The sequence below is a fragment of the Pipistrellus kuhlii genome, unplaced genomic scaffold (assembly GCF_014108245.1).
Source record: "Pipistrellus kuhlii isolate mPipKuh1 unplaced genomic scaffold, mPipKuh1.p scaffold_m20_p_10, whole genome shotgun sequence".
In the NCBI taxonomy this organism is placed as follows: domain Eukaryota; kingdom Metazoa; phylum Chordata; class Mammalia; order Chiroptera; family Vespertilionidae; genus Pipistrellus; species Pipistrellus kuhlii.
In genome coordinates, this window is record NW_023425405.1 from 45,053,494 (window position 1) to 45,070,618 (window position 17,125).

General features: G+C 35.0%; 1 protein-coding gene across 3 annotated transcripts in view; it reads left to right on the forward strand.

The window, feature by feature from the left end:
* The window catches only part of PCLO (piccolo presynaptic cytomatrix protein), a 253,191-nt gene that overhangs the window by 223,535 nt on the left and 12,531 nt on the right, over nucleotides 1-17,125 (forward strand). For all 3 annotated transcript variants that reach the window (XM_045578495.1, XM_036429573.2, XM_036429574.2), the window contains one exon: nucleotides 3,862-3,935. In XM_045578495.1, the coding sequence (XP_045434451.1) occupies nucleotides 3,862-3,935 (74 nt within the window). The remainder of the gene's footprint in view (nucleotides 1-3,861; nucleotides 3,936-17,125) is intronic.

The following is a 17,125-nucleotide window of genomic DNA, read 5'->3' on the forward strand; positions in this document are numbered from 1 at the left end:
TCTCGGGCTCGATTCCGGTCAAGGGCATGTACATTGGTTGCGGGCACATCCCCAGTAGGGGTGTGTAGGAGGCAGCTTGTCGGTGTTTCTCTCTCATCGACATTTCTGGCTCTCTATCTCTCTCCCTTCCTCTCTGTAAAAAAATCAATAAAATATATTTAAACTGTGTAGTCAGAATGTTCTGAGCTGAATATTATTTATTGGAAATTTAGAAAAATTGCACCAGTCACATGACTCACAGGTACGTTTCCTTTGTACTTCATTTAGTTTCATAATGCTGTAAAAATTTTCTAGGTAGCCAGCTGACATGGCTCAATGGTTGAGCATTGACCTATGAACCAGGAGGTTATGGTTCAATTTCCAGTCAGGGCACATGCCCAGGTTGCAGACTGGGTCTCCAGTGTAGACAGCCAATCAATAATTCTCTCTCATCATTGATTTCTCTCTCTCTTCTCTCTCTCTCTCTCTCTCTCTCTCTCTCTCTCTCTCTTCCCCCCCCCCTTCCTCTTTGAAATTAATAAAAATATATATTAAAATTTTTCTAGGTAATTATAGAAATGCACCAAGTACAGATTTTAGCTACATATCTAATGTTAAAATCAGTTTTCATTAGAAGCAATGACTGCAGCTGACTATCACCACTAAAATGAATTATAGGACTCAAGATCAAATAAAAAATATTAAAAATTATTTTATTACAATTACTAAAAATTATAATTATTTAGTTAAAGCTTGACATAGTATAAGATAGTATATTTTAAGTACTCTCATCTGCTAGATTACCACTACCAAAATGATCCTCACTTTCAACTGAATTTGGCTCATTCTACTAGGATGGTGTATGTTCAAGGTGGGATGGCTGCTGTATTGTTGAACTTTTCCCCTTTTTATAACAGAGGAAAATTAATGTTTTTTAAATTATCAACTACCTATCTTGAATCTCACAGAAGCAATTACACAAATTGAGGTTTTTATGGATTGCTTAAATAAGACTTTTTTTTTTTTTTTAATCCTGAGGTAATGTGCCTTCCCAGGAAGAAAATTTAGCAATGTGAATCACATGATTGTACACATTACCGAAAAGTCTGTTTGTGTTTTCTTCTTCCCTTCCTCTCTCTAACTCTCCCCTCCAGCCCTTCCTTTCTTCCTTCCTTCCTTCCTTCCGTCCTTCCTTCCTTCCTTCCTTCCTTCCTTCCTTCCTTCCTTCTTTTCTTCATTAATTCCTTCCTTCCTTCTTATAATTTCTTTCTGGCATAGTGGCTTCACTATCTTTTTTTTATTTTTAATTTCCATCTTCCCACCATCTCCACGTTGGCAACCCTTAGCTTGTTCTCTATGTCTATGAGTCTGTTTCTGTTTATTCATTTATTTTGATTTTTTTTTTTAGATTCTACATTAAGTGAAATCAGACATTATTTATCTTTTTCTGTCTGACTTACTGCACTTAGCATAATAATCCATAGTTTCATCCATATTGCTGCTAATGGCAATATTTTGTATATACTACATCTTCTTCATCTATTCACCTGTCCATGGACATATAATTTGCAGCCATATCTTAGCTATGACAATAATGCCACAATGAAGATAGAACTGTATATATCTTTCAAATTAGTGGTTTTGTTTCGTTCAGATAAATATTCAGGAGTGAAATTGCTAAATGGAATAACAGCTCTATTTTTAATTTTTTGAGGAACCTCATACTATTTTTCTATAGTGGCTACATTAATTTATAATCCCAGCAACAGTGCACATAAGTGTTTCCTTTTCTCCACATCCTCACCACCACTTGTTTGTTGATTTACTGATGACAGCCATTCTGACAGGTGTGAGATGACATTATAGTTTTAATTTGCATTTCCCTGGTGATTAGTGATGTTGAGCATGTTTTCATGTGTCTGTTGGCAATTTCTATGTCCTCTTTGGAGAAATGTCTATTCAGGTCCTCTGCCCATTACTATTTATTTATTTACTTGTTTATTCATTTTATTAATCTTCACACAAGGAAATGTTTAAAATTTACTTTTAAAATTTATTTTCATTTTTAAATTTTATTTTTAAAATTTATTTTTAATTACATTTGACATTCAATATTTTATTAGTTCCAACTAGTACAACATAGTGATTAGACATTTATACATCTTATGAAGTGATCACTCTGATGTCTACTACTATCCATCTGACACTATTCAGGCGTCCTCAAACTTTTTAAAGTGGGGGCCAGATCACGGTCCCTCAGAGAGCTGGAGGGCCGGACTATATGAACTACTAATTCCTACTGTAACACCTCGGCTGCGCTCACTGCCCAAAAAACCTGGCGGGCCAGATCAGACTCCTCTGCGGGCCGCATGTGGCCCGCGGGCTGTAGTTTGAAGACACCTGCATGTAGTTATTGCAATATTATTGACTATATCCCCTATGCTGTACTTTATATCCCTGTGTCTGTTTTTATAACTGGCAATTTGTACTTTTTAATCCCTTCATCTTTTATACCCATCCAATCAACCCCCTTCCCATCATGTGACCATCAGTTTGTTTCTGTAACATTGTAGTGCAGTTTGATATCAGGTACTTTGTTCTTTTTTCAGTATTGCTTTGCTATTTGGGCTCTTTTGTTGGTTCCATATAAATTTTAAGATTACTTGTGAAATATGTCATTGATATTTTGATAGGGACCGCATTAAACCTGTAGATTGCTTTGGGTAATATGGTATAATTAGGTTCTTAAGAAAGAAATATGGTTACATTTTTACCATACCAAATATTTTTGTGAAAGTAAGAATTGTTAGTAAATCCTACTGTGTTAGAACTACTGTCTAGAAAGTATAGTATCAAAATGTTTTTTTGTTCAAGCATCCTTAAGCATTTTTATCCCATTTTTTAAAACATCTTCTATATGTACATACAAAGCAATTCCAAAAACTTTTGTATGTCATGTAGCTTTCTCTAACTAAAGAAATAGCCTATACTCTTTTGCCTATTACATTATCAATATTCTGTAGCCACAGTGCCCCCAGGATCATAAATTATCTATTTGGCCTTCCAAAACGTTTGATGCTGAAACAAAAAATGAACAGCAGGCTCAGTCTGAATTCTAAGGCCATTATGTCCATGCCTACCTATTAACACTTTATATTTATTGAATGCTATTATGTTTTAAGCACAGTGTTAAGCACTTCATATATTTTTTCATGTAGTTTTCTCATAACCAGAAGGTGGCTAATGTGACTATCCTTATATTACAAAAGAAGAAACAATCTTTACCAGAGTAAGTAGATATGCCTTTGATGACATACAGCATGAAATAACAAAGCTAGAAGCAGAAACCAAGCGGTCTGACTAAAAAAAAAAACCAATGTGCTCCATACAGCTGAATACCCTGGAAGGATCTGAAAGGAAGCCACTAAGTGAAGTAAAAGTCTGTGTTATTACAATATGATTTTATATAATTCAATTCACAGTTTTCATTCTCACCAAAGGATCAATACAACTCATCATAAAAAGTGTAAACATATAAAAACCATTCTCAGTTTTGAGTTTAAAATGGAAAAATAACCACTCCCATATTCTAAAACAAAATTTCAAAATTTCATGCTGGTCTGATCTTTAATAAATGAGTCAAGAATTAAGACACTGAATCTTGAGGTATTAGGTTGGACTATGTAGAAATAATAAACAAATTCCCATTTTAAAATTAACACTATATAGAGGAATTTATTATGTTTATATTTGCCATTCAGGTAATTTATTGCAGATATGAATATAAAATGTCATTCTATTTTTGCAAAGTTGGCTTCCTCGTTTGCATTTAGGCAAGCATATCTGAAAATAGTGTAATTTTATTATTTTCTTTATGAACAGAGGGAAGATGGGGCAGAATGGGCAAGATCCTATGAAACAGCCAGGAGTTGGAGTGGGCCTATCAGACACTGAAGGTAAGTTAAAATTAATGATACTGGATTTTGACTGAATCTATAGGCTACACTAGAAGTATTTTGATTTGTTTTTCCTTTAACATAAATGTTAATTTCTAAATTAACATTCTAATGATATACTAATGGCAGGAGCACTATGAAATGAATCATAGGAATCAACATTATTTACTAAATTAGAATGATTTTATAACTTCATTTAACAATTGTTCAATTTCCTTGTTCATGTTTAACATTTAATGTCCAATTTTCTTGTTCATATTTAACATTTAAGTGTTCATACTTAACAAAAATTTTAAGAGGAAGAAGAATGAGAATGATGACAAGACAGAGAGAAGAATTTCTTGGGGAAAAAGACAATCTTCACATTTCAAAACATTTTTTTTAAATACCATGCAAATAAAAAAAATCATGAAAGCTCATTTAAGTCAATAGAAATTCTTAAGTATATAGAGTTAAGAAGAAACCAATAGTCTAAAAATTATTCTGCAAAGAAAAAATAATGACTGAATAACTTCTAAAGTGGAAAACTAATTTGAAATTAAATTTGGTTATATTAACAAATGGTAAGGTTATTACAGATGTAAAACAAAACAAAACAAAACAAAACAACACAAACCACCCTTAACTTTAGCAAAAACATAGCCAGTATCTATAAGCACAATGAATGGCTTAGCCTTCATAATACTGTGATAAGATCAGATAGCACTGCTAGTCTGCATGCATTTACCAACCTTCAATGATTTTAACTATCCTTATTATTTTAAACTATCTCAAGTATTTTCATGTATTATGTCATTTTTTTTTCTTAAAATTACCTATGTAGGTAAACCATATCATGTACTGGTTTTACATAAAAGGAAACTAAAGTGTAAGCAGCACACAAGATAAAAGCAAGTGACTTGAACCCATGAAAACGATGCCAAATCACATGCCATTGAAAGAATGATTAAACGCACAATATCACAAGGACACTAGATTGGAACTAGGAAACCCAGGATTGGGTTTCAAATCTGGCCCTGATACCAAACTGATGACCTGGTCTGTCTGTCTTCAGAAATCTCATCCAACAAATGCAGAGTGTAAATGATGCCTAAGGTGCCTAGTGGACTTAAGAAGACATCACATATTTCTGATTCCACTTAAAAAACAACAACAACAAAAAAAAAACACAACACCTGGATTTATTTAAAGGCGCCATTTCCTCTTTGTGTTGCCATATTCCCCAGGGTTCCATCCTCAACTCACCAGTCTGTTCACCCACCCTCTCTGCATAATCTCACCCATGCTTGTTGATTAGTCCCAAATCTACTATCCAGACTCTGTGGAAACCATTCTGAGTATTTAAAAGAGAGGAAATGTATGCCTAGCAATTATTATATATTCATGGAAGAGCCTGAGAAACCAAGCAGGTGATAGTAAGGTAGCAGAAAGAAGCTGCTGTCCCTGCAGGCTGAAGGCCAGGAATTGCTGAAACCAGGACAGGTCTGTGTTGTTGGGCATGGGAAATACTAGAAATATATCTTGAGACAGACAGGATGGAGAAAAGTATCCCAGTTTCTCCTCTCTCCCAGTTTGCACTCTCTGCCAGTGCCTGATCAATTCCAGCTGGAAGCCAAGTGACAGGGAAACAGCCCAGGGAGCTGCTACTCCGGGAAGAGGGCAGGAGAAAGGTCGAGAATGCATCTGAGGGCACACAGCCTTAAGGCCAGTACAGTATTGTACCTGGAGATGCTATTGATTCATCAAAGTACATATTCACCTTCTTTTTCTTTTTTTTTTAATATATATATATTTTTTATTTTTTTAGAGAGAGGAAGAGAGAGGGATAGAAAGTTAGAAACATCGATGAGAGAGGAACATTGATCAGCTGCCTCCTGCACACCCCCTACTGGGAATGTGCCCACAACCAAGGTACATGGCCTTAACTGGAATGGAACCCGGGAGCCTTGAGTCCACAGGCTGACGCTCTATCCATTGAGCCAAACCAGTTTTGGCCATATTCACCTTCTTAAGTGCAAATTTAATTCACCTTCTTCCCTATTTTTCCTCCTTCTCCTCCTATGTGCTTCTACCACTCATAAAATCTAAGCCTATTTACATAATAATTTTCCTATTCTGTTATTATTTTTTTTTAATTCAAATTTACCAATTTCTCTGCCTGTCTCCTCCATAAATCTGAACAACTCTTAGACCAGAGCTGTGGTTTCCCAGCACTTGGCAGAAAGCCTTGCATCTAGAGTTAACTTCAACAATGTTTGTTGAGTGAATGAATAAGTAATATAACCAAATACAGAAGTAATAGCCATTGATTTTCATCTGACTTTAGAATTCAGGTATAGAGAGAAACAAGTCATGATCAGTTTTATCTAAGTTTTAGCTATTTGTTTTCACATTTCTTTTAATCTTAAGGTTTATAAATAAACTTCCTTTCATGTCAGTCAACATAAATAGCCAATTCATGTGATAACAAAAACAAACAAAACAGGGTTATTCAGTTTAATTTTAGACATGATGTACTTTCCTGACTTGGTTATCCCTCCTTTTAGTTCTTACAATGGCACCCAAAACACATTGTCTTTTTGTGGATTAATATAATTTTCTTAAAATTATAGATCTTGCTATGTTCCCTTTCATCTTGAATCTTTCATGTTAACTATTTAAGTGCTTTGTTTTATGAACACCTTGGTTTACTAGAAGGGAAATTGATCTACAAAGATGTGCTCTAGGACAGCATACTTTAAATCAAAAGTATATCATAGGTTTGAAGTAATCACCTTTATACAACTTGTTTCACTTTTAATTCTTATAAGTACATTTCCAGTAGGACATGATCTCACTCATCTAGGGGAAATGGTGAACAACATAGACTGATGAACAAGAACAGACCCAGAGATAAGGAGCCATGGGTCAGACTGTTGGACCTCAAAGAGAGGGTGGGGATAAAAGGGGGAGATCAACCAAAGGACTTATGTGCATACATATGAGCCTAATCAGTGGTCGAGGACAATAGGGAGATGGGGGCATGAGGGGGGGGGGTTGGGAGGTTGGAATGCAAATATGTGATACTTTATCAATAAATAAATTAATTTAAAAATGGTCTAAATGGAAAAAAAGTATATCATAGGTTTGAAGTAGTTGCCTTTATACAGCTTGTTTTCATAAAAGTTTATTTTATTATAGAACTATATTGCACAGAATCCAAAAAGTTATATTGTATGAGGCTGAAATTTTATGTTGAACATCTTAATGAAAAAATTATAATGCTAAATAGTCATGTTCTCATTCTACTTATTGAGCATGTCTACTTACTTGGTGTTCTAATTTTTTAAAAAATTTTTTCCACTTAATCTTTTTGTCTAATAATGTTTCATCTTCTCTATAGCAGTCACTCATATAGTTTAATCCCAGTGTGAGATTAATTCAGGGAGCCAGAATGTAAGATCATTCAAAGGTTCTGGGATTCTGACCCAAGATGTAGTGGAAATTATTAATACTCTTGTGGACTAACTTTACTAATGAAAGGTCAAACTTTTACAATTTAAATAAGTTCAAAGTGTGAAGTTCAAATAATCTCTATGTTTGGCACATGATTAACATCCTTTAAATTGTAGCTATTATTAAATTAGAAGTGAATTTAAGATGGGGATATTTTGATCCCATCCAAAGGAGTGAAATTAATCAAAATTGATAAAGTGTCATGCACTTGTTGGGAGATCTGCATAAGACCTTTTCTCTTAAAGATTTAATTCACATGAATTAGACTTTCCAATTGTCTTTTCCCAGTTTACATTCAAAACCTCTAATACCCTCAAGACAGATGATATGGCCCTTTTTTTAATTAGGTATATTTAATAGTGTTTTATTTTGCTAATGGGCATTCATATATATAACATATAGTGACTGGCTTGACCCATTTATTCTTGTAAACCAGGTGTTCACAAATGCTAACATCAGGCATCAAAATCACAACTTTGTGTGAAGCTTAATTTATCTGGTTGCATTCATTTAAAAACAAATAGCCCTAATAAATAATTTCTTTTCTTAAGTATGTTTGAATGCTTGAATTTAATCCCTTAATTTCCATTTTCAATGGGCCAGAACAAATAAATCTCTACCATTGCAGAAATATGCTAAGCTCTACTCACAGAGTTTTCAAATAATTGAGTGTGTGAAAGCCCATCACCAATAATGTTAACTAAGGAGACAGGGGAGAGGGTAGAGCCAAGAGTAAGATTTGATTCAGTAGCTTACTGGAAATGTTGTGGGATTTTTTTAAGCATAACAACTTATGTTGAAGTAATGGAAATCTATAATCACCACAATGATCTCATATTAGGCCACATACTCAAATTCTCTGAATCTCTGATTCCTAAGCCACAAAATGAAGAATAACAACAGCACTTAAATGATAAGTGTATTGCAAGGATTGATTGAAATAGTGATTATGAGGTGCTTTGCACTGTGCCTGGCCCATGGTCAATAACACTAGCTATTATCATCCCAATCATTGCCTATACCATGTAAGTGATTACTCCTGCTCTAATTTTCCCAAGCTTTTGAAACTCATATTCTCTAAAATAATTTATTTTTCTCTCTTGGACACTATACCAGAAAATACGTTTTTAGCATCCTACATTTTCCAGTTTGTTTTGAAAAAATGACATATAATTGATTATATTATTTATTTCAGATGACTCTTTTTTCCAAAGTAATTCTGATGTGATTCCTTATATAGCATGCTTCACCCCTGTGGAAAATGCCTCTATTAGACCTTGTCATATTTTCCTAAATTGCGTGAATTTAAAATTCAGTGCTACTGATGTCTAGTCCTGGAATACCATATATATAAAAGGCTAGGTGACCAACCATCCATCTGTCCGACAGGCTGGTTGGTACATATGATGCACACTGGCAATTTAAAATTAAACGTTGACTAATGCATGCACAATATTTGTCCCCATCTGACACTGGCCTCCCATTTAAATAAATTTGAAGACAGTTTCCCATGATGCCAGCATTTGCGATGGACAGCTCTGAGAGCTACCTACGAAGACAAATAGGATGACTTTGTTCTAAAAATGATTTGGAATCAAAATACAAATAAAACAGCTTTGGGCACTAGCCTCATAAAAATTAAATTATGCAATTATGGTTGCTTTGTAGTTAAACACTAGTATGATTTTTTTAAAGAAACTTAAAAGAAGTGTTAACAGAGGTCAATGTTAAAGCAATAAAATAAGGGAAATGGGAAAATTATAAATTTCAAGTTTAATGATTCATAGAATTTTGAAGAAATTGACTGTGGAAGGCAATATGGTATGCTCTTTTGAGCACATTTTCAAAATTAATTGAAAGAGTAAAATGGATTTTGAATGATGTTAAACACATATTTTGCCTCAACTTTGTATGTATATATAAAATTTGTTGTTCCAAATATGGAAAGCATGGTGAATCAGATCCTTCCATATACTAATCAATGTGTGAGTGTGTGTGCAGGGCACTTTAGGATAAAAATCACTGGCAAATCAGTTCAGATGAAGGAGTTGCAAATAGTCATGGGGATGTAAAAGTACAGCATAAGAACTACAGTCAATAATATTGAAATTACTATATATGGTGCGAGCATTGGGTACTGGAAAAGTCAGGGGGAATACTTTGTAAAGTATATGATTGTCTAATCATTATGCTGTGTACCTTACACTAAAACAAGTTATAACATTGTAAGCTGTAATTGAAAAACATTTTTTTAGAAAAACAACATAAAACAACTTCCAGACAATGGGTTCAATAGTTCTTATTATATACATCTATGTTTTTATCCAAAGAGATCAAATATTCAGAATGCTAGCATGGGTATATAAAGCAGGTTTAAGCAAAAGAAGTTACAATTCTATCTTTTGAAAAGTCCTAAATGTTCATGCATGCATTTTAGAAAGGTTTCTGGGAACATTAAGTATTTATTTGAACCAGAAGAAATGAAATTTATCAAAATACTCCATTTTTAAAAGTAGCAGAGTTAACTGAGTAATCATTTGCCCTCTTTAACTTTTTTCTTTCATTCTCTAACATTTCATTAAACCAGAGAAACAGGATTATTAGTTGAACAGTTAAAATCAAAAGCAGTCTTTAGTACCAAAATATGAGTTCACTTCACAGTCTTTAGTTCTGTGTTGAGTTAGTCAGGGGCATGCTATGTTTGGCTTCTAGCTGTTTTAATTGGTGGAAAAGGTAGTTTAAAATTATTTCAGTTACTGCAGGAGGCCAGAAGAACAGAAACAATTTGTCAACAATTTATTTTCAAGGCAGATAGCTTTTACTTCCACTGTTATTACATTTAATAGTCTGATTGTATCAATGTATTTCCTTTTAGTTAAGGATGAATTGGTTGGGTCAAAATTTAGGTCAAGTTGTCCAATTTAGTTTGTTTTTGAGACTGCTGTGATATTTCTCAGCCATTTACAGTTTGTTGTCTTATGGTTAATAGTGCAGTTGTCTTTGTAATTTAATTTGAGCTGATGCTCATGGGTTTGTGGATATGTTAGAGCTCTTGGATATATGATCACTTTTCAGAATGTGTTTTTCTTATGACTTTAGGAATATGGATTAGCACTCTCTGAGATTTTTTTAGTGTTTGACTTGTTATATCAAGCTCTCATATAAATAAGTTTAATTAACTAATCATTTCCTTCTCATAGATATTTTTCCTTAATAAAATGTTTAAATATATTTAAAACAAGATAGTCTAATAAAAATGTTCCTGAAAGTAACCATATTTGAATCGAGAGAATGAAATAGGGTAAAGTGGTTTGATTGTGTTATTTTAAAGCTGCTTTCACCGAAACCGGTTTGGCTCAGTGGATAGAGCGTCGGCTTGCGGACTGAAAGGTCCCAGGGCATGTACCTTGGTTGTGGACATATCCCCTAGTGGGGGGGGGGGGGCGCGGGGGGTGCAAGAGGCAGCTGATCGATGATTCTCTCTCATCGATGTTTCTAACTCTCTATCCCTCTCTCTCTGTAAAAAAATCAATAAAATATATTTTTAAAACAAACAAAAAAAACCTTGCTTTCAAACATTACATTTTTTATTAACTAAAGAGTGACTATTCTTCCTGCCAAAATATTACCTAAAATTCTAGTCTGAATTGTCATGGCAGACATGATAACATAGAGGTAGGTAATAGAAATGCACAATATTATGTTACTTAAAGAAATACAATTTTTAACTTTATTAAGAATAATTTCTTGCTAATTTCAACAAATATTTTTAAGAAAATTTAAAACTTTAACTGAAAATTCATTAGTGGGGAAAATATATCAGTCAGGAAAAACTAAGAGCCATATGATTTCACTCATATGTGGGATATAAAACTGAAACTCATAGACACAGACAGCAGTATGGTGGTTTCCAGAGGGAAGGAGGTTGAGGGGTAGTAAAGGATTAATGGGGCAAATATATGGTGATTTGACTTTGGGTGGTGGGCACACAATGCAATTTATAAGTCATGTATTATAGAAATGTGCACATGAAACCTATATAATCTTACTAACCAATGTCATCCCAATACATTTAATTAAAGGAAATAAAATAAAAAATTTATCTTAAATAAATAAAATAATAAAACAGCTTTCAATTCTCAAAGAAAAAAAAGGTATTGAGGATATGAGAGAAGGATGCAATTGACTTCATCTGAATTTATGTTTTATTTCTTAAGTTGGTCTGTCATTACATGAATATTTATTATACATTCTTTATGCTACATTATGCCTACCTAAACTATTTTTAATAAGGTTAAAAATAATATTGAATAATTTAACATTCATTTTCCATTACATGCAAGGTGAAATTATATATATATATATATATATATATATATATATATATATATACACACACACACACACACACACACACACACACATACATACTGGAAATTATTGATTTCAGAGAGAGGAAGGGAGAAAAAGAAAGAGATAGAAACATTGATGAAAGAGAAACATCAATTAGCCACTTCCTACATCCCCCCTGCTGGGCATGGAGACTACAACTAGAGCATGTACCCTGATTGGGAATTGAACTGGCAACCTCCTGGTACATGGGACAATATTCAAACAACTCAGCCACACTGGCCAAGCCAAGGTGCAATTTTTAAAATGTGATACTTATCCAACTATACCTGTATAGAGCAGTTTCATTTACAGTACTAGTAAGGGACAAAAAAAAAATAATAATGTCAACTAACTTCAAGCAAAAGAATGTGTTTTTTTTGTTACTGTAATTGAGAAATGTATAGGTGGAAATGGCCTCAGGAATACCGGCCTCTGGCCTGTGTTAGATTTTCAACTCTTTTCTCAATTTTCTCTGCAAGTGAGCCTTGTGCTCAGGCTGTTCCAGGAGGTTGGGGCAAGAGCTGCTGGATGCTCAGGGACCCAGAATGATTGTCTAACTTTATATGCAATCGCTGATTTCCTTGAGGTCCTAGCAGGAAGCGGGTAGTTAGTAGAATTTCATAAAAGGGCCATTTACACTGGTGAAAGGAACTAACAAGGAGAGGTGACGTATAGAAGGACTAGCCACATTTCCACCTGGGCCTAATGAAGCAGAGAGGGAAGGCTGCTGTCAGAACCCAGCAAGAGCGCCAGCCATGTTACAGAAGAATTGGCTTAGGAACCGTAGCCGGGAACAGCCACTACAAACAAGCCAGCAAAAGAGTGTGGGGTGAGAGAAGGCAATAAACATCCCAGCCTCTCTCTTCCTACCCTCACATCTGCCGACGCTCCGTTGCTACAACCTCACCGAAGTCACAGGGTGAAGGCAGCCCAGGGGATGAAGTTCAAGTGTTTTTTTCCCTGCTTGGGGCTAAGCAAAGTAAGAGGAGAACTGAAGAGGCAACAGAAAATATCTAGCATGAGGGAAATGAGAATAAACAGTCAAGGGCACTGGAAGTAAAGTGATACCTGGGGAGGGAGGGGGAGGATTGAGGAAGAGGTTTATAGAATGGATCAGTAAAATATTCCTAGATTTTGCTTTAGCAGAAAGTGAAAAACCAAAGGAATCGGTTAAAATTGAAAGTAGGATTAAAATCATTGTATGTGGCAGTAGCCAATTTGGCTCAGTAGATAGAGCATCTGCCTGCAAATTGAGGGGCCCTAGGTTTGATTCCAGTCAGGGGCAGGTTCCTTGGTTTCAGGCTCAAATCTCAGCCCTCAAGCAGGAGTCAACCAATTGCATTGTCTCTCTCACATCAATGTTTCTCTGCCTCTTCCCTCTCCTTCCACTCTCTCTAAAAAAAAGCAATGGAGAAAATCTCCTGGGATGAGGATTAACAATTTTTTTTTTAATCACTGTATTTTAAGAGTGGCAAAGTTAAACTAAGAACCAAGAAAAAGAAACGATGTAATGGGCCAATGGAAATGTTTGATTTCCATAATCTCATTAACCCTCAGGTAATGCCTGAGGTAAGTAATCACAGGTTCATTCCCTCAGAGGTTACTGGGCACCTTGGTCTCCATCCACTCATGTAAGAAACTTGAGGTTGTTCTCATTAGTTGGTAGTCTCACTCTTTATAAACAATTGCTCCTCAAGGAGCTACTATTACTGTATACTATTACCTGCTTTTATTTTTTTGGTGGTGCTATTGTTTCTCTGTATTCAAAAAAACATATGTAGTCCGCGCCCCCACCACCACCACCACCACTCCACCCTCACCCCCGTGGGTGATCTGCCTGCTTTTAGAAGGTCAGGGTAACTTGATCTGTTTTGTTCTACAACTTAGATGGGAGCCCTAGCCAAGGCCTTGTGGACACCAGAAGCCAGTCTTGACTTCTCAAGCTGAACACTTCTCTGGAAAAGAACTTCATGAGCTCTTGTTTTATATGACAGTCTCTCCTACTCCACATCCTGGGATTTGTTTTCCTGAGGTTTTTGTCAATTATTTCAAAACTCCAAACATTGTAAATGTGATGTTCACTAAGGTTCTCCCTCTTTTTTTTTTTTTTTAATACATTGATTTTAACGAAGAAAGGAGAAGGAAAGAGAGATAGAAACATCAATGATGAAAGACAATCATTGATTGGCTGCCTCCTGCTCGCCCCCAACTGTGGATCAAGCCTGCAACCCAGGCATATGCCCTTGACGGTAACTGAACCCTTTAGTCCACAGGCTGAAACTCTACCCAACTAGGGTTCCATTTAGGTTCTTAGTGGTTCTTCTGATGGCAAAAGTTTCTTGTTTGTTTTCTGCTTGTATTTTTGTCCTGTACAAGATAATAGGAGGCTTTCAATTAAAAAAAACTTTAAAAGGATTCTGGTTATTTTCAGTAACAGTAAAATGAGTGCTAAGAAACTATACCGAAAGTACAAAACTGTCCAAAACATTGAAGAAGATCAATCAGAAAAATCTATTTATTCCTAGTAAAATTATGTTCTCTCTGGCTTTGTCTCAGAGAGAAAGGATTTCTTTATGGAACAGAACACAGAGAGAATGTGCAGGCTTGCCCTACTTATGCAGAACTCTTAAATCATATTAAGCCAGAATGCCTGCCTTATTGTATAAAATATCTCCTTGAATCTGGGTTGTTTCAAATACCGGTTGAATGAAAAGCTTATAGAACTCTATTCCCCTGGGGAAAAAAATGAACGAAGCCTCAACAAAATGCCTCCTCCCTCAGCCCCACTCAGCCCTGGGACATGACAAGTATTTACATGTAACTGCATAGCTTTGATTAATAGAGGCTTGGATATATATGCAAACAGAATGAAATTAATAAAGTAACATACAAGCATTTATTTTGGGTGAAACTATAGGTTTGGGGGGAAATCCAAAAATATCTCACTTTGGAGGCCTCACGTTGGTGTAGTAGGAAGAGTATGGGCCTTTGAATCAGACTTGCTAAATCACTTCCTTAATACCTAGGCAGAAATTATAGGAACCTTATGTATTTCCTGTAAAGATCAGAGACATTTTACAAATTCATTCATTGAACATCTAATATATACTACGTATCTTTTCAATGAGATAATAAGGCCAGGGGAAATAGGCACAGCTCTTGCACTTAGGGCCATTGTTGTTACCATTAAGTAAGTCATAACTCCCCGCATGTAACAAATCAAGAAGTATAGGTTCATAAATGAATGCTTTGGAAAGGAAATGGATGAGCATGTTCTCTCTCTCTCTCTCTCTCTCTCTCTCTCTCTCTCTCTCTCTCTCTCTCCCTGGTCTTTTCAGGACAACTTTCCCACAAATCCTGAGGGACCCCCTAAATCCCAAGTGCCCTCCCCTCAATACACACAAGCTCAGAAGTATGTACCTGAATTTGACATAAATTACTATCATATAATAAAGACATTATCACAATTTTGACAACAACCTTCTTTGTCTTGTTAGATATATCTAAGCTAGCTATGTGACTTACCAAAAATTAGCCAACTTAAAATTTAGTCTCCTCTTTTGATAGTGAAATTAAAATACCTCTATTTCATGTTTGAGGGGAAAAAATGAGATAATGACAGAAACTTGTGTTAACTTTGAAATTATTTAATTGGCATTCATCATGCAGAATATCACAATACTGTTCATTTGTGTTGAAAAATAGCCTTCAAGACCAAAGTTTTTTGTTTTTGTTTTTTCATAAAGGGTTTATTGAGCCTCCATTAGACCAAAAATGGGCCAGATTGGTGTGTACAGTCTGAGCCTAACAGCAGGGCCGGATGGAAAAAGCAAGCCTTTCTGCTGTCGGGGGCTAACGGGCTCTTTCATACACTGAGTTTGGGGAAGAAAAACATAAGTTATTTTGAAAGAATTTACTTTGGCCATCGACAAAAGGGGCAGGAGAAGGTGAAGCTGGGCTCGCTCTGGATAGCTGACGAGTCCATAATGAAAAAGAGTTTGCTCTTTTGCATCAGTGTGGTGAATAGTCCAGAAAGTTCATGTCTATAAGCAGGATGAGGTGAAATCTTGTGGTTGGCTCTTCTCTCTAGATAATCATAGAAATTAATTTCTAGATGACCTTGGAAGTTAATTCAAAGTTTCAACATACACTCAGGAATGTAAGCAGTCTTTTGTTGGTTTCGCCCTGCAGTGGTTAACTGCTTAAACTCTCTTATCTCTTCCTTCACCCTTCTAGTCTGCTGCAATTTAATTTAGGACATTTCAGAATTTCCTCCTTGTCACTTGGTTACAGATGAGTAGATACTTAAACTTTGAAATAAACTTTGAAATTTAGATTTCTTGAAATATATTTGGGATGAAGATTCAATTTTTCTCTTGAAAACCAAATTCATTGAATTATACTGGAAAGAAATTACTTATATCTGATCACAAAGCACTGAACAAATTCTATCTTAGGAAATCTATTTTAACTCTTTATTAATAAATAGTATGTGTTAGTAAAAAGTGCTGGACCCAAACACTGAGAGTCATCCATGGAATACAGAGGTAGAAAGTATAATGGAGCTAGCTGCCTGGGGTCATTTTCATTGGTAGAGCAAGCTGATTTATCAAGTATCAACTTCATGAGATCTCATAGTGAGAGTAAGATCTCATTGTAGATAGAATTTATTACACTCTACAATGAAATAGTTCCATTATTGCTTTCCCCTTGAAACATTAAATTACTAGGATAAATCTTCAAAAACTATAGTTCTTCACTTTTTATTTGGTCCTGCATATTAAGTGTTCTGAATACGTAAGAACCTTCATCCAGAGAATATGTTTTTGAGAATTAAGTTAACACATATAAGTGGCTTTCATACAGCCTCTGGAAAACAGTGATATGCAAGGAGATGAAATTCAATACAAATGAGAATACCAGACTTATTAAAAGATGTAGGAGCTTTCCTTGTCACTCAAGTGCATGATATAAAAAAAAAGGAAAGTACCAATTACAGATAATTATTAAGTACCACAGTCAAATTATTGAGTAAAACTTGGGATTTTTGGAAGAAAAAGATAATTTCAGCATGGAAAGTAAAATTATTATAGATTCTAGGGCAGGGTTAATATTCCTACTTGAAAATTATAGAGAAAGATTAGTGAATAGAACAAATTATAGCAAGCAGATTTCCTCTCTATAACAGGCTCAGCAAGTGGAAAAAATCAATTTTATTTGGAAATTTCAACTTTAAATATTGACTTATATGAATATTTCAAGACATTTTGCTTGTTTGTTGCTTGAATATATTGACCAATTGA